The sequence below is a fragment of the Balaenoptera borealis genome (genome assembly GCF_965194805.1).
Source record: "Balaenoptera borealis genome assembly, chromosome: 8".
NCBI classification, from domain to species: Eukaryota; Metazoa; Chordata; class Mammalia; order Artiodactyla; family Balaenopteridae; genus Balaenoptera; species Balaenoptera borealis.
The window spans coordinates 88,997,841-89,022,185 of NC_138865.1; the positions used below are offsets into that span (position 1 = coordinate 88,997,841).

General features: G+C 42.9%; 1 protein-coding gene and 1 long non-coding RNA gene across 3 annotated transcripts in view; one reads left to right on the forward strand and one right to left on the reverse strand.

Annotated features, from left to right (window-relative positions):
* The first annotated feature begins 3,121 nt into the window (after positions 1-3,121).
* Positions 3,122-24,345, forward strand: part of NANS (N-acetylneuraminate synthase) — a 31,684-nt gene continuing 10,460 nt past the window's right edge. The window contains exons 1-3 of one of the 2 annotated variants that reach the window (XM_082404154.1): positions 3,209-3,339; positions 12,564-12,633; positions 13,837-14,052. In XM_082404154.1, the coding sequence (XP_082260280.1) occupies positions 12,622-12,633; positions 13,837-14,052 (228 nt within the window). In that variant the 5' untranslated portion in view covers positions 3,209-3,339; positions 12,564-12,621. Of the gene's footprint in view, positions 3,340-12,563; positions 12,634-13,836; positions 14,053-24,345 lie in introns of both variants that reach the window. The other variant, XM_082404153.1, reaches the window with a different exon arrangement.
* Positions 15,192-22,306, reverse strand: LOC309634321. Its single transcript, XR_014247979.1, has 2 exons — positions 21,983-22,306; positions 15,192-18,875 (listed from the first exon to the last, which is right to left on the reverse strand). It is a non-coding gene; the product is annotated as an uncharacterized lncRNA (long non-coding RNA).

The following is a 24,345-nucleotide window of genomic DNA, read 5'->3' on the forward strand; positions in this document are numbered from 1 at the left end:
AATCCTTCCACAGAGACAGTATGAGGTGACTTTCACCTCCCAAACTGCCCCAGGTGTGATGGTGGGCTTGTTCGCTCAGGGACAGTATAAAAATCATGCTTATGTTCCAGGAATGAGGACCAAGGTTGAAGAAGCAGGAAGTGGGTGTAGGTCAGGGTGTGACCATCAGGGGTGCCTATAAATGGAACAGCTGAGAACCTGGGGCACTTGACACCAGGGCAGGTCCTCGGCGGCTGGGGTCGGGGAGCTTGGGTGCATTAATACTTCACTTCTTCCTCAGAGGAACTTTCCAGAAAGCTGACTTCAGGGAACAGTCATGTTCACCTAAGAGGCTGAATGTGGCCTGAGGAGTAAATGTATGAAGTCAGTTATGACTCAGTCCTCGCTGTCATCTTTCCTTTTCTGCACTTGGCCGTTCAGAAAATGTTTATTGGCACCTACAAAGTGTTAAGTTCTGTGCTTGGTGCTACGGATATAGTAGGGAACAGTTCAGGCCCTGCTCTCAAGGAGCTCTTTGTCCTGGAGGACACAGTTATAGTACAAGGCTCTAAGCCACATAAGGGCAGAGGCCTGGACTTCTTGTTTGTTCACCATGGTGTCCCTAGGGCTTTGCCCTGGGTTTAGTGCTGAGTAGGTGCTCCAGATGGTTCCAACCCAGAGGAGCTCACAGTCTAGAGAGAATGACAGACAAGAAAAGAGGGAGTCACCATGAAGGGTAGTAATTGGGCCAAAAGAGGGTCCTGTGGGAGTCCAGAGAAGGTCGTTGGGGAGATCAGAGAAGGTCCTGAGAGGAGGTGACTTCTACCCTGAAGGACTTGCAGAAGGACCTGCAGAAGGCAGGGCTCAGCGTGGTGGGTGTAGGGGAGGAGGGAGTGTGCAGGCTTAGGAATCTGCCTGTGCCAAGGCCTGGAGTAGAGAGAACATGATCCTTTAGGGGAACTCAAAAATAGTTCAGTGTAACTAGAGTACAGAGTGGCAAAAAATTAGGCAGGAGTCCTAGGCTGGAGGAGGCTTTGCGGGAATCAACTGCAGGAGGGGCTGAGCACAGTCAAACTAGCCACTGGGGTCCCAGGCCCCAGGGTCTGAGCTCTAGGAACTGGGTCCAATCCTCGACCTTGACCCTCATGACCCAGCACTCTGGGTACCCTAGTTTCTCCAAAATTAAGTTCTTCCTTGCCCTCTCCTGCCAAAAAAAAAAAAGATCCCTCATTGGTTTTAATTTGTTTTTAAAGACCTTCCCACATGTTCTCATCCATTTCGACAGATTGAACACTGATTCATTATCCAAGCAGAAAAAGCAACAGAAAGCACTGGAAACTGGCTTTAAAATCAAGAACAAGAGTAGAAGAAAAATTGTACACTTTCCTCCTTTTTTGTGGTAGGTACTAAATAAGTACCTGCTTTAATTTATTGAAAGTCCCTATTTAACCACAAATAACAACAGCCTAATTTGCTTGTGTGGGATGATCATATTTTTAAATGTGATTTCTTTTTTTTCCTTTAAACTTACTTTCCACTTATTTACGAATTATTCAAAACCATGATGGTTTTCTTTAGCCCCAAGTGACTGAGTTACTTTAGTGCTGGGTTTAATTTTCTCTGTAATCAGGTCCTGTTGCTCAGCCTTACCCAGGTGTGAAAGGCCATTTAAACTTGAGAGACATAAAGCACATGGCATCTAGTCTAGACATATTGCAGACAAATGAACCCTGCTGCAATCTCCTTGTCCTTTGGTTGCTTCCTCCTGGCCTCCACACTTGCACTTCTTCAGAACCTCTCAACTTTGGGACCCCCCTCTAGCCCATGGTCCATTTTCCGTCTGTTTTTAACAACTGAACTTTGCCAAGAAAAGGTCTATTTTTGCCTCCTGTGTTCCTTCATCTTCCTTTGGCCACCAAATCCATTTCACCACCAAATCTGCTGTCTCCAGTGGTCCCCCTGCCCCCATGTTCCCCCCAAGTTCTTGCTCCTCATTCTCCTGCACTGCTCTGGGCCTTCGAATCTGTGGGTCTCTCCTCCTCAGGACACACCCTGGTTCTCTGTCCTTCCAGGACGGCTGCACAAGGCTCACCTCCCCACTGCTCATCCCTCTGCACACTCTCTCCTTCAGGAGTCAAACCCATCCTCAGGCTTTCCTCAAAATGGCTCCCAGATCTCTCTCTCCAGCCCAGACCTCCACTCTGAGCTTCAGACCTGCCTCTCCTCCTGCCTGGTGGGCAGTTTCACCTGCATATTTACACCAACGTGTCCCAAACCTACCCTTCTCCCTTCCACCCAGAAGTGCCTCCTCCTCTCCTTTCTGTTATTGTTACTTTGCTCATTAGTTCTGAAAGTCAAGCTGGAAATCAAGTGTTATTTCTTCCTTCAAACTGGTTCTTATTTCTCAGCTTTGTCTGTAACCCAGTATAGTGTATTGCAAGAGCCCTAGGCTAGGAGGCAGTCCAGGGTCCTAATCCCAGCTCCAACACGGCTTTCTGGATGGCTTTGGACAAGTCAGTGAACTTTTTGAACTTGTTGCCTCTCCTATAATAGGACTGGCAACCACTTATTGAAAGCTTACTACAGGCCAAGTACTGTGATTAGGGTGTTCTATACATCATCTCACGAACCTTAAGAGGTGGGGTCTTTATAATTTTCCCATTTCAGAGAAAAAGGAAAATAAAACTCAGAAAGACTAAGGTATTCAGGATCAAGAGCTGGTTAGTGGCATGGGCTGGGCTCGAACCAGCTCTGTAATTCTAACTCCAGAATCCGTTTTTTCCATTACACTGTAGGGTGCGCACTCTCTCCACGCCGAAGGCACCCAGCCGTCAGCCTCCTTCGGGGAATGTCTGCTCACGGGTGAACGCAGAGACCCTACGGCCGCCAGAGGTCACGCCTCCGGCTGTGAGCCACAAGCCCAGCTCCCGAGAAGTGCGCGGGGCTTCCTCTTCCCGCCGCACCTCTCCTCTAGAGGGTGGCTCCGCCCCCTGACCTGATTGGCTCTCTGGAGCGAGGCGGCGCTCGAGGATTGGCTGCGCGGTGGCCGCGGGCTGACGTGGCGGGGCCGGTGTGTAGGCCGGGCTGGGCTGCTGACCGAAACGACCAAGGCGGCGGCGGCGGCGGCGGCGGCGGCGGCGGCGGCGGCGGCGGCGGCGGCGGCGGCGGCGGCGGCGGCGGCGGCGGCACCGTGACGGGTGGTGCGGCGCGGAAGCGCGAGCCGCTGCCATGCCGCTGGAGCTGGAGCTGTGTCCCGGGCGCTGGGTGGGCGGGCAGCACCCATGCTTCATCATTGCCGAGATCGGCCAGAACCACCAGGGCGACCTGGACGTGGCCAAGCGCATGATCCGCATGGCCAAGGTGAGGGGACTGTCTAGAGTACCCGGGCGCCGAGCGGGGGGCGGGGCCTGGGGAAGACCGGCCTGGGCAGGGGTGGGGCAGGGCTGCGCAGAGCTGGGGCCATCCTTCCTCTGCCTCTCGGTGCCCTGCGTCCGGCCTGCCGTCCAGCTCGCCGGATCCATTTCCAAACGTTTCGAATCCTCTTCATCCCTCCGCCACCATCCTGATTTGTTTGCATTACTGCATCTGCCCCCCACCCCCTTACTCCCACCTCTCTCGCTCCCTTCTGGTGGCAGAATGATCTTTCTGAAACACAGATTTGATCAGCCGCCTGGCACCTTCAGTGGCTTCCCACTGGCCGCGGGTGGAGTCGAAACCCTTTAATAAAGCCTTCAAGACCTTAATGACCTGGCCCCTTCTTGCCTTTTTTTTTTTTTTTTTAATCTCTGACATCTTCCAGCGACAATGAATTACTACCAGGAAGTTCCTGAAATTTGCTGTTGTCTCTCTCACCTGCCATTCCTTGTACTTACCTCATAGAGTTGTGAGGATCAAGTGAGATAACTCGTGTAAAGCTCTTAGTACAGTACTTGGCAAATAGGACTCAATACATGTTGGTTGTTAGTGATATGACGTTAATGAACATTTATGCTCTCTCTTTGGATACTTCCTCCAATCCCTCCCTGCAAATCTGGGCTCCTGTAATTGTTCCCATCGAATTGTATTGTCACTGTCTGTTTAAACTTCTCTCTCTGTTAGACTGTGAGCCCTCTGAAGAGGAGGCCTGTCATGTTCTTCATTGTGACCCCGGGCCCACTATAAGTCTGCGCTGTGATTCCTTGGTTTAGCGATAGCTCACTCCATCTTTTTTCCTTTCACTTCCCTTCAGTCAGTGCTGTTCACTCAGTCATTCATGATTAGGTTTTCTGTTACTCCTTCAGGACTAACTCTGCTTTTATGGAAGCCTACTGAATCATAAAAATACTTTTATTTTTAAATTTTATTTACTTTTTCATTGAAGTATAATTGATTTGCAATAACATTGGTTTCAGGTGTACAACATAGTGATTCAATATTTTTATAGATTATACTCCATTTAAAGTTACTGCAAAATAATGGCTATGTTTCCCTGTGCTGTACAATACATCCTTGTTGCTTATTTATTTTATACATAGTAGATGGTGCTTCTTAATCCCCCACTCCTATCTTACCTCTCCCCCTTACTTCTCCCCACTGGTAACCATTAGTTTGTTCTCTAGATCCGTGAGTCTATTTGCAACCTAAGTGTCCATCAACAGACGAATAGATAAAGAAGATGTGGTTGATATACTCAATGGAATATTATTCAAGCATAAAAAGAATGAAATTCTGCCATTTACAACAATGTGGGTGGACCTGGAGGATATTATGCTTAGTGAAATAAGTCAGAGAAAAACAAATACTCTGTTATCACTTACAGAATGTAAAAAATAAAATACCTTTAAAGAGTAACAATTGCTAACATTTTTGAGTGCTTACTGGGCCAAGTGCTTTAAATGCACCATCTCATTTAATTCCTACAACAACACAGTGGAATAGATGCTGTGGGTTTCATTTTAAAGGCTCAGAGAAGATCAGTGACTTGTCTGAGGGCCCACAGCTAGTAATTCATGTATTTCAGAGCTTTGCTCTTAGACACAGGGCTCCAGCCTTTGTACTGTAACATTGTTTTCTAGGGGGAGACTTCGGCTCTTAATTTAGGAAACAACCTTATTTTGGAGGTGTCAACTCTGAATGCTGAAGTTGTAAAAATACCTAGAAATAGTGAAGCCATAGAAACAAAGTTACAGTGGTTTTTTTTCTTCTTCCTGTTTTAATTGTGAAGGATAGTATTCCCCGGGGGAGGAGAATGAAGAGTTTGAGGTTGTGTTATAGTGGAAAGAGCGCTGGACTGGAGTCATGATACCATTTACTAGCTGAATAATCTTGGGCAGCTGGATAATCTTGGTCTTTTCCTCTCTAGGCTTCAGTTTCACTTGTTTTATAATATGTATGTATCTTTATTTTTAAACTTAAAGCAATGGAATCTTTTGAAATCCTTATATTTTAGGATTTTTTTTTCTTGCCAAATGGAGTCACATTTCCAAGTTTAGTTATCCAGAGTATATTATGTACAAGCTGGCTTGTTCATGTACCAAATATGTTTACAATATTAAAAGTTGAGTACTGTCAACTTGGGAAAAAAACGCACAGTATAAGCGCTGTGAGTTGAGTTTATTCAGTGTCATACTGAGGACTATAACCAGGGAGACAGCCTCTGAGAAACTGTTCTGAAGAGGTGAGGAGGGAGGTAAGTAGATATGTGATTTTGGCGAAGGGAACCTGTAATCAAGCACACATCTCTGTGGAAGGTTGCTGCTAGTCACGAGGAACAGATATCTTAGTTAATGGTTTTGGTGCTTTTCTAAGTATGGGAAGATTCAAGAATCCAGGTTTATAAAAAATTTCTCTTACAAATACTTAACTGTCTAAAGGCCTGTTCTGCCAGTTTTCCTGGAGCACAGAGAGCCTCATTCCTGATCTCTACCCTGAATTACTTTCAGGATATGTTGAAGGTCAGCAACTGCAGTGGCTAGTGACTTAATTCTTGTAGAACCAGGTGGCAAATGACCTTCTTTAATTGGCAGTTCATTCAATTGTTGACCAAAATAAAAATGCTCAACACAAGAGTTGTGAGTTAAGTTTTATAGTGAGGACTATAGCCCAGGATACAGTCTCTCAGATCTGAGAAACTGCTCCAAAGAGGTAGGGGAGAAGCCAGTATACATATATATGGATTTTTTGGCTAGGAAATACATGTAATCAAGCATGAATCTTGGTAAAAAAAGTACTGCTAATCACAAAGAACAGATATCTCAAGTTAATGAGTTTAGTGCTTTTCTATGTATGGGAAAATGCAAGAATCTGGGGTCATTAAAATTTTTCCTGAGACATGCATCTTAACTATCTGGGGGCATTTTTTTTTTTTTTTAACATCTTTATTGGAGTATAATTGCTTTACAATTGTGTGTTAGTTTCTGCTGTATAACAAAGTGAATCAGCTATACATAAACATATATTCCCCATATCTCCTCCCTCTTGCGTCTCCCTCCCACCCTCCCTATCCCACCCCTCTAGGTGGACACAAAGCACCGAGCTGATCTCCCTGTGCTATGTGGCTGCTTCCCACTAGCTATCTATTTACATTTGGTAGTGTATATATGTCCACAGCACTCTCTCACTTCGTCCCAGCTTACCCTTCCCCCTCCCCATGTCCTCAAGTCCATTCTCTACGTCTGTGTCTTTATTCCCGTCCTGCCCCTAGGTTCTTCAGAACCAATTTTTTTTTTTTTTGTTCCGTATATATGTGTTAGCATACGGTATTTGTCTTTCTTTTTCTGACTTACTTCACTCTGTTTGACAGTCTCTAGGTCCATCCACCTCACTACAAATAACTCAATTTCGTTTCTTTTTATGGCCAAGTAATATTACATTGTATATATGTGCTACATCTTCTTTATGCATTCATCTGTTGATGGACACATAGGTTGCTTCCATGTCCTGGCTATTGTAAACAGAGCTGCAATGAACATTGTGGTACATGACTCTTTTTGAATTATGGTTTTCTCAGGGTATATGCCCAGTAGTGGGATTGCTGGGTTGTATGGTAATTCTATTTTTAGTTTTCTAAGGAACCTCCATACTGTTCTCCGTAGTGGCTGTATCAATTTACATTCCCACCAACAGTGCAAGAGGGTTCCCTTTTCTCCACACCCTCTCCAGCATTTGTTGTTTGTAGATATTTTGATGATGGCCATTCTGACTGATGTGAGGTGATGCCTCATTGTAGTTTTGATTTGCATTTCTCTAATGATTAGTGATGTTGAGCATCCTTTCATGTCTTTGTTGGCAATCTGTATATCTTCTTTGGAGAAATGTCTATTTAGGTCTTCTGCCCATTTTTGGATTGGGTTGTTTGTTTTTTTGATATTGAGCTGCATGAGCTGCGTGTAAATTTTGGAGATTAATCCTTTGTCAGTTGCTTCGTTTGTAGATATTTTCTCCCATTCTGAGGGTTGTCTTTTCATCTTGTTTATCGTTTCCTTTGCTGTGCAAAAGCTTTTAAGTTTCATTAGGTCCCATTTGTTTATTTTTGTTTTTATTTTCATTTCTCTAGGAGGTGGGTCAAAAAGGATCTTGCTGTGATGTATGTAATAGAGTGTTCTGCCTATGTTTTCCTCTAAGAGTTTGATAGTGTCTGGCCTTACATTTAGGTCTTTAATCCATTTTGAGTTTATTTTTGTGTATGGAATTAGGGAGTGTTCTAATTTCATTCTTTTTCATGTAGCTGTCCAGTTTTCCCAGCACCACTTATTGAAGAGGCTGTCTTCTCTCCATTGTATATTCTTGCCTGCTTTATCAAAGATAAGGTGACCATATGTGTGTGGGTTTATCTCTGGGCTTTCTATCCTGTTCCATTGATCTATATTTCTGTTTTTGTGCCAGTACCATATTGTCTTGATTACTGTAGCTTTGTAGCATAGTTTGAAGTCAGGGAGCCTGATTCCTCCAGCTCCGTTTTTCTTTCTCAAGGTTGCTTTGGCTATTCCGCGTCTTTTGTGTTTCCATACAAATTGTGAAATTTTTTGTTCTAGTTCTGTGAAAAATGCCATTGGTAGTTTGATAGGGATTGCATTGAATGTGTAGATTGCTTTGTGTAGTAGAGTCATTTTCACAATGTTGACTGTTCCAATCCAAGAACATGGTATATCTCTCCATCTGTTTGTATCATCTTTAATTTCTTTCATCCGTATCTTATAGTTTTCTGCATACAGGTCTTTTGTCTTCTTAGGTAGGTTTATACCTAGGTATTTAATTCTTTTTGTTGCAATGGTAAATTGAAGTGTTTCCTTAATTTCTCTTTCAGATTTTTCATCATTAGTGTATAGGAATGCAAGAGATTTCTGTGCATTAATTTTGTATCCTGCTACCTTACCAAATTCATTGATTAGCTCTAGTAGTTTTCTGGTAGCATCTTTGGGATCCTCTATGTATAGTATCATGTCATCTGCAAACAGTGACAGTTTTACTTCTTTTCCAATTTGGATTCCTTTTATTTCTTTTTCTTCTCTGATTGCTGTGGCTAAAACTTCCAAAACTATGTTGAATAATAGTGGTGAGTGTGGGCAACCTTGTCTTGTACCTGATCTTAGTGGAAATGGTTTCAGTGTTTCACCATTGAGAACGATGTTGGCTGTGGGGTTGTCATATATGGCCTTTATTATGTTGAGGTAAGCTCCCTCTATGCCTACTTTCTGGAGAGTTTTTCTCATAAATGGGTGTTGAATTTTGTCAAAAGCTTTTTCTGCATCTATTGAGATGATCATACAGTTTTTCTCCTTCATTTGTTAATATGGTGTATCACATTGATTGATTTGCATATATTGAAGAATCCTTGCATCCCTGGGATAAGCCCCACTTAATCGTGGTGTATGATCCTTTTGATGTGCTGTTGGATTCTGTTTGCTAGTATTTTGTTGAGGATTTTTGCATCTATGTTCATCAGTGATATTGGCCTGTAATTTTCTTTCTTTGCGACATCTTTGTCTGGTTTTGGTATCAGGGTGATGGTGGCCTCGTAGAATGAGTTTGGGAGTGTTCCTCCCTCTGCTATATTTTGGAAGAGTTTGAGAAGGATAGGTGTTAGCTCTTCTCTAAATGTTTGATAGAATTTGTCTGTGAAGCCATCTGGTCCTGGGCTTTTTTTTTGGAAGATTTTTAATCAGAGTTTCAATTTCAGTGCTTGTGATTGGTCTGTTTATATTTTCTATTTCTTCCTGATTCAGTCTCGGGAGGTTGTGCTTTTCTAAGAATGTGTCCATTTCTTCCAGTTTGTCCATTTTATTGGCATATAGTTGCTTGTAGTAATCTCTCCTGATCCTTTGTATTTCTGCAGTGTCAGTTGTTACTTCTTCTTTTTCATTTCTAATTCTATTTATTTGAGTCTTCTCCCTTTTTTTCTTGATGAGTCTGGCTAGTGGTTTATCATTTTTGTTTATCTTCTCAAAGAACCAGCTTTTAGTTGTATTGATCTTAGCTATTGTTTCCTTCATTTCTTTTTCATTTATTTCTGATCTGATCTTTATGATTTCTTTCCTTCTGCTAAGTTTGGGGAGTTTTTTGTTCTTCTTTCTCTAATTGTTTTAGGTGTAAGGTTAGGTTGTTTATTTGAGATGTTTCTTGTTTCTTGAGGTAGGATTGTATTGCTATAAACTTCCCTGTTAGAACTGCTTTTGCTACATCCCATAGGTTTTGGGTCGTCGTGTTTTCATTGTCATTTGTTTCTAGGTATTTTTTGATTTCCTCTTTGATTTCTTCAGTGATCTCTTGGTTATTTAGTAGTGTATTGTTTAGCGTCCATGTGTTTGTATTTTTTACAGATTTTTTCCTGTAATTGATATCTAGTCTCATAGTGTTGTGGTCAGAAAAGATAGCTGATATGATTTCAATATTCTTAAATTTACCAAGGCTTGATTTGTGACCCAAGATATGATCTATCCTGGAGAATGTTCCATGAGCACTTGAGAAGAAAGTGTATTCTGTTGTGTTCGGATGAAATGTCCTATAAATATCAATTAAGTCCATCTTGTTTAATGTAACATTTAAGGCTTGTGTTTCCATATTTATTTTCATTTTGGATGATCTGTCCATTGAAAGTAGGGTGTTAAAGTCCCCTACTATAATTGTGTTACTGTCAATTTCCCCTTTTATGGCTGTTAGCATTTGCCTTATGTATTGAGGTGCTCCTATGTTGGGTGCATAAATATTTACAATTGTTATATCTTCTTCTTGGATTGATCCCTTGATCATTATGTAGTGTCCTTCTTTGTCTCTTTTAATAGTCTTTATTTTAAAGTCTATTTTGCCTGATATGAGAATTGCTACTGCAGCTTTCTTTTGATTTCCATTTGCATGGAATATCTTTTTCCATCCCCTCACTTTCAGTCTGTATGTGTCCCTAGGTCTGAAGTGGGTCCCTTGTAGACAGCATATATACAGGTCTTGTTTTTGTATCCATTCAGCCAGTCTATGTCTTTTGGTTGGAGCGTTTAATCCATTTACATTTAAGGTGGTTATCGATATGTGTGTTCCTATTACCATTTTCTTAATTGTTTTGGGTTTGTTATTGTAGGTCCTTTCCTTCTCTTGTGTTTCCTGCCTAGAGAACTTCCTTTAGGATTTGTTGTAAAGCTGGTTTGGTGGTGCTGAATTCGCTTAGCTTTTGCTTGTCTGTAAAGGTTTTAATTTCTCTGTCGAATCTGAATGAGATTCTTGCTGGGTTGAGTAATCTTGGTTGTAGGTTTTTCTCTTTCATCACTTTAAATATGTCCTGCCACTCCCTTCTGGTTTGCGGAGTTTCTGCTGAAAGATCAGCTGTTAACCTTATGGAGAGTCCCTTATATGTTATTTGTTGTTTTTCCCTTGCTGCTTTTAATATTTTTTCTTTGTATTTAATTTTAGATAGTTTGATTAATATGTGCCTTGGCGTGTTTCTCCTTGGATTTATTCTGTATGGGACTCTCTGTGCTTCCTGGACTTGATTGACAATTTCCTTTCCCATATTAGGGAAGTTTTCAACTATAATCTCTTCAAATATTTTCTCAGTCCCTTTTTTTTTTCTCTTCTTCTTCTGGGACCCCTATAATTCGAATGTTGTTGTGTTTAATGTTCTCCCAGAGGTCTCTGAGACTGTCCTCAATTCTTTAAATTTTTTTTTCTTTATTCTGCTCTGTAGTAGTTATTTCCACTATTTTATCTTCCAGGTCACTTATCCGTTCTTCTGCCTCAGTTATTCTGCTATTGATTCCTTCTGGAGAATTTTTAATTTCATTTATTGTGTTGTTCATCATTGTTTGCTCTTTAGTTCTTCTAGGTCCTTGTTAAACATTTCTTGTATTTTCTCCATTCTATTTCCAAGATTTTGGATCATCTTTACTATCATTACTCTGAATTCTTTTTCAGGTAGACTGCCTATTTCCTCTTCATTTGTTTGGTCTAGTTGGTTTTTACCTTGCTCCTTCATCTTCTGTGTAATTCTCTGTCCTCTCATTTAGCTTAACTTACTGTGTTTGGGGGTCTCCTTTTCGCAGGCTGCAGGTTCATAGTTCCTGTTGTTTTTGGTGTTTGCCCCCAGTGGGTAAGGTTCGTTCAGTGGGTTGTGTAGGCTTCCTGGTGGAGGGGACTGGTGCCTGTGTTCTGGAGGATGAGGCAGGATCTTGTATTTCTGGTGGGCAGGACCACATCTGGTGGTGTGTTTTGGGGTATCTGTGAACTTAGTATGACTTTAGGCAGCCTCTCTGCTAATGGGTGGGGTTGTGTTACTCTCTGGCTAGTTGTTTGGCATAGGGCGTCCAGCACTGGAGCTTGCTGGTCGTTGAGTGGAGCTGGGTCTTAGCGTTGAGATGGAGATCTCTGAGAGAGCTTTTGCCGTTTGATATTACATGGGGCCAGGAGGTCTCTGGTGGACCAATGTCCTGAACTCGGCTCTCCCACCTCAGAGGCTCAGGCCTGACACCCGGCTGGAGCACCAAGACCCTGTCAGCCACATGGTAGATCCGCAGTGGATCATAAAATGATATAACTCAGGAACAGCCAGATGAAAGGGATGCATAGGGCAAGGCACGGGGAATGGGAGCAGCCTTCCCATGACTTCTCCAGGCGCACCACTCTCCCAGCACCTCCACGTGTTCACCAACCCAGAAGCTCCTCTGGGGGCTTTTTATCCAAAGCACAGAATCCCTCATCCTGTTTTTTCTATCCTGAGTTCCTCTTAGGACTCACTCTCTGTGGGTGACTACAGTGGGTTGCAACTTAAGCCTTTGTATAATTGGATGATGAGTGACACCCTTTGTTCTTTTCTTTGTTCACCCAATTATTTTTATTTTATTACAACAAAATGTTATTATAATTATATAATATGTATAAAAATATAACTGTGTTACAATTAGAAATTTGCTGATTGAATATACTTTTGACTCTCAAATTTTGATGCAAAGGGCACATCACACCTTGGCTCATTCTGTAGCTTGCTTTTTACCAGTAGAGAAGCAATAAAAGCGTGAGCAAAGAAACCATCAGCATTATGGTAAAACAGTGACAGTGGTTGTGTTTTCTGAACCAAGAGTTGACCATAGCATTAAACAGTTAAAGAAATTTGTCATATTTAGGAAAGAAGCTGAGAAAAGAAGAGGAGGAACCTGCTGTCCTCCCCATACAACTGCTGTCATGTGGAATGTGGTAGAACTTTATCTTATCTCTTATCATTAGTACTTTCTGCTGTTTTACTTCACTTCACTTTACTACTTGCCTAGGTGGAGACAAACTTTTTAACTTCTTGAGGGTAAGTCTACTTCTTTAGACAGAGGTGAGAAGCAAAGGGAAGGAAGCAGTGCTCTGTGAAGATCACGTTCTGCGGCCTTCAGGAAAGCCCTCTGGCCAGCTCTGCCAGAGACTCACTGTGCAGCTTTGGTCAGGTCACTCTAGGCCTTGGGATCTTCATCTAGACAATGAGGACTCTGTTGCCCAAGGTCACTTTCAGGTCTAATGCTCTCTGAACTTCTGTCCAGCATCAAGTCCTGACTGTGCCATCTTTTGATTTTTCCAGGAGTGGGAGAAGCACTCTCAGCACAGGCATTTCTGGAGCTGAGGTTTCCAGCAGCATGAAGACCTCTGTGTCTACAGAAATGTCAGCGAGCTGAGACTTTAGAGAGCTTTCCTTTATCTATCTGTTGAGTGGTTTTAAAAAACAATTTTGAAAGATTGGAGGCTGACTGGCAGTAAAATTATAGCTTTTATAGTCAGACAATCCAGCTTTAATATTATAGCTTCTGTTAAGTAAAGCTGGGGCATTTCTAAGTTTGCTTGCTTTTGCCCCAGAACTTCTTGTTCAAACGAGATGCCATGCAGAAAAGCACACGTGCAGAACAGCTAAAAACACAGTTGTTCCTTTGTTTCCCACCCCCATCAGGGGCTCCTCAGAAAGTTACAGGTCCTAGAGCTAGTCCAAATGGCCATTTGTATAGACGGAGAAACTGAGTCCAGAGATAGGAAGTGACTTATCCAAGAGAGTCAGAGTTAAATCAGATTCTGACTTTTTCCCCTAAATTCTGGCCCAGTTCTCATATCCTCTGCCAAGTTACACAACTTAAAATCTTCTTTGACTGTTTGTTTAATTATTTTTAATATTATAATGCAAAACAAAGCAGCCCCTTTTTTTTTTTACATTTTAAGAGGGAAAAATAGAGCAGAACCCCTATCCCCACCCTTTTATTCCTTTGAGACGTCCTTGCTTTTCCTGTTTCTCTTCTTTGGGAGTTCTTAATGCGTCTGTCAATTGATGTTATTTTTAAAGATAATAATTTCATAGCAGTTGCCCCAACACTTCTCTTGGCTCTCAGAATCCATGCTGGGTCATTAAAGGAGCCCTAATGTGTGTTGCAGGAGTGTGGCGCTGACTGTGCCAAGTTCCAGAAGAGTGAGCTGGAGTATAAGTTTAATCGGAAAGCCTTGGAGAGGCCGTATACTTCGAAGCATTCCTGGGGGAAGACATACGGGGAGCACAAACGCCACCTGGAATTCAGCCACGCCCAGTACAAGGAGCTGCAGAAATATGCCGAGGAGGTTGGCATCTTCTTCACTGCCTCCGGCATGGATGAGGTGAGCCCTCCGCCATGCTGTTATTTGCCATTGTAGCAGACCTAGGGGACTTCAGGTAGCCCTGTGGCTTTGGCTTAGAGCCAGCTCCAGCCCTTGCTCACTTTAGACTTTTTTGTGCTTTCTGGACCTAGAGTTCCCCATAGCATTAACAAGATAAATGCCCAACTAAACAGGAGGCCAGGGGGATCAGAGGCCCAGTGACACAGAGAACCATAGTTTTCAAAGCAGGCTGTCTCTGGGAGTAGGGGCCAGCCACCCTGGAACCCCAGAGTCCCTCAAGCCTGTGGGAGATGCCCCACTGGGCCAGTTTTCTCCCAGTGGAAAGTGGCCTGGACTCAGGAAACCTCAGTTCTGACTGGAGTCCTCCCCTTGCTGAGTGGCTGTGGCTTATCTGGGTGAGGTGGCATTGCATCATTCAGAAGGGAGTGGCACACAGGATGGCCATGCTGACATACTGGAAGAGTCCAGCTGGTGCCAGGTCTGCTGCTCCATCTGCTCTGTGACTTGCCTCAAGACTCCTTTACGTGCTCTTTTTCCGAATATAAAAATTTTTTTTAATTATAAAAATAATACAATGTCACAGAAAGTTTAGAAAACAGAAAAAAGGGAGAAAAACTGACCCATAATCTCTATATGGCAGCTCTTTTTTTTTTTTTAATCAATTAATTAATTTATTTATTTTTGGCTGCTTTGGGTCTTTGTTGCTGCGCGCGGGCTTTCTCTAGTTGCAGCGAGCGGGGGCTACTCTTGTTGCGGTGTGCGGGCTTCACATTGCGGTGGCTTCTCTTGTTGCAGTGCACTGGCTCTAGGCACGCGGGCTTCAGTAGTTGTGGCACATGGGCTCAGTAGTTGTGGCTCGCGGGCTCTAGAGCGCAGGCTCAGTAGTTGTGGCACACGGGCTTAATTGCTCCGTGGTATGTGGGATATTCCCGGACCAGGGCTGGAGCCCATGTCCCCTGCATTGGCAGGCAGCTTCTTAACCACTGCGCCACCAGGGAAGTCCCTGGCAGCTCTTTTTATATATTTCCTCCTGAAGTTGTTTTATATGCATATTTTATTGCCTAGTTGTTATATTTGTGACTGTTTAGTTCCGTGCATGCTTTTCCCAGTTAACATTATCCACAGCTTTTACCCATATCTTGTTTTTTTTTTTCCCAGCTTTATTGAGATATAATTGACATGTAACTCTCCATATCTTGTGCTGAAAGTTATTAATGGTGGTGTAGTATTTCTTTTGAGGATTTATAATGTATGTAACCGTTTCTTTATGTTTGAACATGAGGTTATGTTTTTACTTTCAGTTTTTTGTGCTTATAAATAATGCTGAGATGACCATCTTCTTTCTGTGTTTTGAATTGTTTCCTTAGGATAGCTTTGCAGAAATGGATCATTAGATGAAACAACATTTTAAAGGCTCTTGAAACACTTAGGATTCTTTTAGTCAACTAGAATATTTGAAGGGAGCCCAGTTCCTTTTCTAGGCCTCTGACCTTTTGTGTCACTATTCCAACCCTAAAATATGTCTGTAAATTGAGTCAAAAGAAACATAACTCTAGCCTAAACCATTGGTGGTTTAAAAAAGGGGGGGAAGCAGAGAACCTAGGTGTCTGGGAAACTTGACAAGTCCAGGTTTCAGTTCCGTAGCCCGCTTATAGTAATATAGCTTATCCCTACTATGCCCCACTTTGTAGATGAAGAAATGGAGACTGAGAGGGGCCAGGAAGTTTGTACAGTGTCACACAGCTGGGAAATGGGTCTTGAGGGCAGATCTGATGCCTAGTGCAGTGTGCTTTCTGCGGTCCCTCAGCTGCCACCTGGCCGTCCGTCCGGGTGCGTGTGGCTTCCCAAAGCTCAGGAGAGCCTTTGGGCTTCCCCCCTGCTCTTCACCACTCTCGATGTTGGTGGCTGGAGAGTCTTTGGGCCCAAGAGATGCCCTGGGGAAAAGGGGACATATTTTTAGGAAAACCTATCTAAAGTGGTTACTGGGCATTTTTCTGATCCCATCTTAAATAGTACCTCCTCAGGAAATTCTTCCTGTGCCCCTGCTTGGTTCAGGCCCCTCCTTCTGTTGTGTTCTCCTGGTTTTCTTTTTTAAAAAATTTATTTATTTATTTATTTATTTTTGGCTGCATTGGGTCTTCGTTGCTGCATGCGGGGTTTCTCTAGCTGCGGTGAGCAGGGGCTACTCTTTGTTCTCATTGCGGTGGCTTCTCTTGTTGCAGAGCACGGGCTCTCGGCGCACGGGCTTCAGTAGTTGTGGCTCGCAGGCTCCAGAGTACAGGCTCAGTAGTTGCGGCGCACGGACTTAGTTGCTCCGCAGCATGTGGGATCTTCCCGGACCAGGACTCGAACCCGTGTCCCCTGCATTGGCTGGCAGACTCCCAACCACTGCACCACCAGGGAAGTCCTGTCTCCCGGTTTTCTTTACTTCCGTAATTACTGCTAACTATTGATCTTTTCCACCAGGCTGTTAACCCCACAGCATCCCCAGTGCCTGGCACGTAGTAGGTGCCCAGGAGATGTTTGTTGAGTGAATAAGTAAATAAGTGAGCCAAACAAAAGAGAGGGTTGATGGCTTTTATCAGATCCTTAAAGGATCTGTAAATCAAAAATGTTAGGCAAAAAAGACTGTGGGCTTTGGGATCTGAAAGACTTGGGTGTTTTTTCTGGTCTTGCCATTAACTAGTTGAGTAATTAAAAGTAAGAATCTTCAACGTTTCTTGAGTGTTTATGATCTGCCAGGTTCTGTGCTAGGCATTTTAAATGTATCAGCTCATTTACTCCTCTTAACAACCCCTTGAGATAGGACAGTTATTATCCCCACTTTACAGATGAGGACGCTAGAGCACGGAGCGGGTTAGCTGTCAGTAGCTGTTGATCAGCAGAGGCTGATTCCACCCTAGGTGACTCTAGAGCCTGCCCTCCTGACCATACTCTTCTTGCATCTCTCGGGCCTGTTTCCTCATAGGTAAAGGGCAAGGGGGTGGATTAAAAATACCCAGAAGTGGACTTCTCTGGTGGCACAGTGGTTAAGAATCCGCCTGCCAATGCAGGGAACACGGGTTCGAGCCTTGGTCTGGGAAGATCCCACATGCCGCAGAGCAACTAAACCCATGTGCCACAACTACTGAGCCTGCGCTCTAGAGCCCACGAGCCACAACTACTGAGCCTGCATGCCACAACTACTGAAGCCCACGTGCCTAGAGCCCATGCTCCGCAACAAGAGAAGCCACCACAATGAGAAGCCCGCGCACCGCAACAAAGCGTAGCCCCCGCTCGCCGCAACTAGAGAAAGCCCGTGTGCACCAACGAAAACCCAACGCAGCCAAAAATAAATAAATAAAAAATTTATTTTAAAAATAAATAAATAAAAATAAAAATACCCAGGGGATAGGCTTGACCTGAGGAGCATGGACACCACCATGAACCCAGGTCCTGGCACAGTGTTGACCCATAGTCCATGCTTAGGAAATAGCTTGATAGGAAGAAGGTCATGCCCAAGAAATGACAGTTTTCATTCCGTGCTCGTTTCGTGTACTGTGGGTTCAGAACCTTTGGGGATTGCTCTTTGGTAACTGCCTGTAGGACTCATTCACTCAGGGACAGCTAAATCCTAGTCTTTGGAGAGGGCTGGTTTGGGTTCAAGAAACTACTGATTGTTCTTGGGTCAAACGTGAATAGACTTAAAATTCCTGGGTGAAACTTTTGATCTGACCGACTTGGTAACGAGTCATTAATGAGGCAGATTCGTTTTTTTGGTTTTTTGTTTTTAATTTTTGGCCGCACCTCTCGGCATGCAGGATCTTAGTTCCCCAACCAGGGATCAAACCCGTGCCCCCTGAAGTGGAAGCACAGAGTCTTAACCACTGGACTACCAGACAAGTCCCTGGAGGTTCATTCTGAGGCAGATTAGTTTTTGCAGGGCCCATAAACAGGCTCTGGAGAGAATTTCCAAGGAAGTGTACAGAAGTATTTTGGATCCCTAGTACTACTGTCTTTGGAATAAGCATTCAGGCATACCTCGAAGATACTGCGGGTTCAATTCCAGACCATCTCAATAAAGTGAATATCTCAATAGAGCAAGTCAAATGAATTTTTTGGTTTCCCAGTGTTTAATTAACAGCTTTATTGACATGCTATACAGTTCACTCAATTAAATTGTACAATTCATTGGTTTTTAGTATATTCAAAGAGTGTGTGACCATCACCACAATCAATTTTAGAACATTTTTATCACCCCAAGAGGAAGAACTATACCCATTAGCAGTCATTGCTCAATTCCCTCAATTCTCCCAACCCTAGGCAACCTCTCATCTCCTGTCTATCTCTATAGTTTTGCCTATTTTGGACATTGCACGTAAATAGAATCAGACAATATGTGGTCCTTTGTGTCTGGCTTCTTTCACGTGGTAACATTTTTTCAAGGTTCATCTATGTGGTAGCATGTGTCAGTATTTCATTCCTTTTTGTTGCTGAATACCATTCAATTTTATGGATAGACTACATTTTATTTATCCACATCTCAGTTGATGGACATTTGGATTGTTTCCACTTTTTGGCTAGTATGAATAGTATGAGCAATGCTGTCACAAACATCCATGTACATGTTTTATATGAACATATTTTCATTACTCTTGGGTGTTTATATGGTAACTCATGTTTAATGTTTTTCGAGAAACTGCCAGACTGTTTTTCAAAGTGGCTGCACCATTTTACATTCCCACCAGCAATGTATGAGGGTTCCAATTTCTCTACATCCTCACCAACATTTGTTATTACATGTCTTTTTGATTCTAGACATCCTAGTGAGTGTGAAGTGATATCTTATTGTGGTTTTTTTTTCTTTTTTAAATTTTTATTGACATATAGTTGATTTACAATGTTAATTTTTACTGTACAGCAAAGTGATTCAGTCATACATATATATTTACATTCTTTTTCGTATTCTTTTCCATTATGGTTCATCACAGGATATTGAATACAGTTCCCTGTACTATAAGAGTAGGACCTGGTTGTTTATCCATTCTATATATAATAGCAAATTTATAAGCTTTTGCACGGCGAAGGAAACCATAAACAAAACGAAAAGACAACCTACAGATATGGGAGAAAATATTTGCACATGATGCAACTGACAAGGTATTAATTTCCAAAATGTACAAATAGCTCATATAACTCAATATCAAAAAAAACAACCTAATCAAAAAATGGGCAGAAGACCTAAATAGACATTTCTCCAAAGAAGACATACAGAGGGCCAACAGGCACATGAAAAGCTCAACATCACTACTTATTAGAGAAATGCAAATCAAAATTACCATGAGGTATCACCTTGCACCAGTCAGAATGTCTATCATCAAAAAGTCTACAAATAACACATGCTGGAGAGGGTGTGGAGAAAAGGGAACCCTCCAACATTGTTGGTGGGAATGTAAATTGGTGCAGCCACTATGGAGAACAGTATGGAGATTCCTCAAAAAACTAAAAATAGAGTTACCATATGATCTAGCAATCCCACTCTTGGGCATGTATCTGGAGAAAACTCTAATTCAAAAAGATACATGCACCCAATGTTCATAGCAGCACTATTTACAATAGCTAAGACATGGAAGCAACCTAAACGTCCATAAACAGATGAAAGGATAAAGAAGATGTGGTATTATATACACAATGGAATGTTACTTAGCCATGAAAAGAAATGAAATAATGCCATTTGCAGCAACACTGGATGGACCTAGAGATTATCACACTAAGTGAAGGAAGAGAGACAGAAAGACAAATATATGATATCATTTCTATGTGGAATCTAAAAAAAATGCTACAAATGAACTTACAAACAAACTTATGGTTACCAAAGGGGAAAGGGCGAGTGAGGGATAAATTAGAGTTTGGGATTAACAGATACAAACCAGTATATATAAAATAAACAACAAGGTCCTACTGTACAGCACAGGGAACTATATTCAATATCCTGTAATAAACCATAATGGGAAAGAATCTGAAAAGGATATATATAAAAATAACTGAATCACTTTGCCGAACACCAGAAACTAACACAACAATGTAAATCAACTATACTTCAATTTAAAAAAAAAGAGAGAAAAGCATACAATTTATTTAATGTAAGTTTTATGTGGAAAACTTTATAAGAAAATGAAGACCCTAAGAAGCGGCTAAAACTGAGCATTTTTATGCTAGGTTTGATGAAGAATGGAAAATCGTGGGAAAATGTGACAGGACAGAAAAAGGGTATGAGCAAAGAAATAAAAATGCTGTTGGGAAAATGGCTCTGATAGACTTGCTCAACACAGGGTTGCCACAAACCTTTAATTTGTTAAAAAAAGAACAGAAGGCATTATCTTCAAAATACAATAAAGCAAAGTGCAATAAAACGTGCTATGCCTGTACATGTCCACACAAAGACCTGTCCATGAACGTTTACAGCAGCTTTACTCCTAATAGCCAAAAACTGGAAACAACCAAAATGTCCATCAACTGATGAAGGATAGACAGACTGTGGTCTATTCATACAATGGATTACTGCTCTGTAATAAAAAAGCAGCAACCTGGATGAATCTCAAAAACATTATGCTAACTGAAAAAAAATGGCACAAAAGGCTTTCATTTTATAACATTTTCATTTTTATGACATTCTGTAAAAGGCAAAACTAGAACAGAAGTAAGATCAGTGGTCACCAAGAGGCAGCTGAGGTGGGAATAACTGACTGCAAAGGGCATGGAAAAATTCCTGGGATAACAGAAATGTCCTATGTTTTGATTATAGCATAGGCATACATCATTTTATTGTGCCTCACAAGTATTGCGTTTTTTTAATAAATTGAAGGTCTGTGGCAACGCTGTGTTGTTAGATGATGGTTAGCATTTTTTAGCAATCAAGTATCAATACATTTGGGTTTTTTGGGGTTTTTTTTTATTGGCAGCGCCTCGCGGCTTGCGGGATCTTAGTTCCCCAACCAGGGATCAAACCCATGCCCCCTGCAGTGGAAGCGCAGAGTTCTAACCACTGGACAGCCAGAGAATTCCCAGAAATCAAGTACATTTGATCCTTGAATAACTTGGGGGTTAGGGGTGCCGATCCTCTGCACAGTCAAAAATCCACGTATAACTATATAGTCAGCGCTCCTGTATCCGTGGCTCCACATTTGTGGATTCAACCAACCATGGGTTGTGTAGTCCTACAGTGTGCATTTACTGAAAAAAATCTGCCTATAAGTGAACCTGTGCAGTTCAAACCCGTGTTGTTCAAGGGTCATCTGTATTTTTATATAAATTTATTTATTTACTTATTTATTTTATTTTTGGCTGCGTTGCATCATTGTTGCTGCGTGCGGGCTTTCTCTAGTTGCGGCGAGCGGGGGCTACTCTTCGTGTGGTGTGCGGGCTTCTCATTGTGGTGGCTTCTCTTATTGCAGTGGCTTCTCTTATTGTGGAGCACGGGCTCTAGGCACGCGGGCTTCAGAAGTTGTGGTGCTCGGGCTCAGTAGTTGTGGCTCGCGGGCCCTAAAGCGCAGGCTCAGTAGTTGTGGTGCACGGGCTTAGTTGCTTAGCGGCACATGGGATCTTCCCGGACCAGGGATCGAACCTGTCTCCCCTGCATTGGCAGGCGGATTCTTAACCACTGCGCCACCAGGGAAGTCCCCGGGTCATTCTCCGGCAAACACATGCACCAGCGTGTCCCTCTGGCTCATTCTCTCTCCCGCATGTCCTCCGGGCGTTGAGGCGGGACGCGGATCCGGCCGCCACGACGGCCGCAGCTTCCGCCCCGGACTGGAGCCGCACGGCGCCCCAGTGACGGCGCCGGGAACTGACGGAGACGCGGCTGCAGAAGGCGACCGGCGCGGCCCTCCCCGCCGCGCTACAGCCACGCCGCCTCCCACCCTGGCTAGGTTTTCACCACCCGCGCTGGAGCCTTATTGTGGTTTTGACTTGCATTTATCTGATGGCTAATGATGTTGAGCATCTTTTCATATGCATATTGGCCGTTTGTGTGTCTTCTTTGGAGGAATATCTATTCAGATCCTTTGCCAGTTTTTAAATTGGGTTATTTATCTTTACATATTCCTGATACAAGTCCCTAATCAGAAACATGATTTGCAAAAAATTTTCCCATTCTGTGGGGTATCTTTTCACTTCTTGATGGTGTTCTTTGAAGCATGAACATCTTTAATTTTGATGATGTCCTATTTTTTAGTTTTTTTCTTTTATGCTTGTCTATTCTTGTAATTTAAACATTTCTCAGTTTTAAACCACAGTGTGATATCACTGCACAACTATCAGTATGGCTAAAGGCTAAAATAAAAAGTGATGGGACTTCCCTGTTGGCGCAGTGGACAGAAGTCCGCCTGCTAATGCAAGGGACACGGGTTCGATCTCTGGTCCGGGAAGATACCACATGCCGTGGAACAACTAAGCCCGCACGCCACAACTACTGAAGCCCGAGTGTGCCTAGAGCCGGTGCTCTACAGCAAGAGAAGCCACTGCAAGGAGAAGCCAGAGCACCGCAACCAAGAGTAGCCCCTGCTCGCCACAACTAGAGAAAGCCCGCACGCAGCGACGAAGACCCAATGTAGCCAAAAACAAGTAAAATTAAATCTTAAAAAAAAAAAAAGTGATGATAACACCAAGTTGTGGCAAGGATGCAGAGAAAATGGACCTCTTATACATTGCTGGTGGGAATGTAGAACGGTACATTCTAGAAAATTCTTTTTTTAAAAACAACTTCATCAAGATGTAATTCACATACTGTACAATTCACCCACTTGAAGTGTACTGGTAGTTTCTTATAAAACTAGACATGTGCTCATCATGTGACCCACCAGTTGTCATTTGGTAATTTATCCCCAAAGAAATGAAAACCTATGTTCACCCAAAAATCTGTATATGAGTGTCCATAGCAACTTTATTTGTGGTAGCCCCAAACTAGAACCCAAACTTTCTTTAGGGGGTGAATCATTAAATAAACTGTAGTGTATCCACACCACGGAATACTACTCAGCAATAAAAAGGAGTGAAAACTGATAGCTGCCACAGCTTGGATGGATCTCAGGGATATTGCGCTGAGTGAAAAAGCTTCTCTCAGAAGGTTGCATACCGTACGGCTCTGCTTATTTAATATTCTCGGAATAACAGAATTATACAGCTGGAGAGCAGATTAGTGGTTGTCGGGAGTTAGGAAGGGGAGGGGTTGGAGGTTGATGTGGCTGTAGAGGGGTAACATGAAGGGAGCCTTGTAGTGGTGGTATAACTCTATCGGACTGTGGTGGTGGTCCACGTGAGTCTAGGCATGTGGTAAAATGGCAGAGAATTAGATACGAGCACACTCAGATGGGTACGTGTGAAAATGGTGAAATCTGAATGAGATCGGTGGACTCTTATCAATGTTACCCTCCCAGTTGTGATATTACACTGTAGTTTTGCAAGATGTTACCATTGGGGGGAACTGTGTAAAGTGTACATAGGTTCTTTCTGTATTATTTCTTACAGCTGCATGTGAAGCTATAATTATCTCAAAATAAAAAGTTTAAAATCTAAAAAAAAAAAAATTCTCAGTTTAAAAAAAAATTTTTTTTTTTTTTTGGTTGCGTTGGGTCTTCGTTGCTGCACGTGGACTTCTCATTGCGGTGGCTTCTCTTGTTGCAGAGCACAGGCTCTAGGTGCACAGGCTTCAGTAGTTGTGGCACTTGGGCTCAGTAGTGGCTCACAGGCTCTAAAGTGCAGGCTCAGTAGTTGTGGCACACGGGCTTAGTTGCTTCGCAGCATGTGGGATCTTCCCGGACCAGGGCTTGAACCCGTGTCCCCTGCATTGGCAGGCGGGTTCTTAACCACTGCACCACCAGGAAAGTCCCTTAAAATATTTTAATTCAGTAAATATGAATAGGTAGAACCTGCATAAACAGAAACTCAGTAGAGTCCTCAGTACTAAGAGTGCTGTCTAGCGCAGACTCTGGCTGGATGGGCCCGTGGTTAAGTGTACAGACTCCGGGGTCACATTCTGAGTTTGAATATGGTTTTGCCTGTCATTCCTGGTGAGTCCAGGTGGAGGTAATTTACCTTCTTTGTGCTTCCGTTTCTTCAGCTGAACCCACCTCGTAGGGTTGTCGTGAGGATTAAACGTGATCACCCGTGTAAAGCGCAGCACACAGCCAGCGCTCAGCGGTGTTAGTTACAGTTGAGGAAACAGCCTGGGCCGAGGATCAGGACATCCGGGTCCTTGCCCTGCTCTGCTCTGAGTTCATCGCAGTGTGAGCTTGGAAGAGTCCCTTCCCTGCTCTG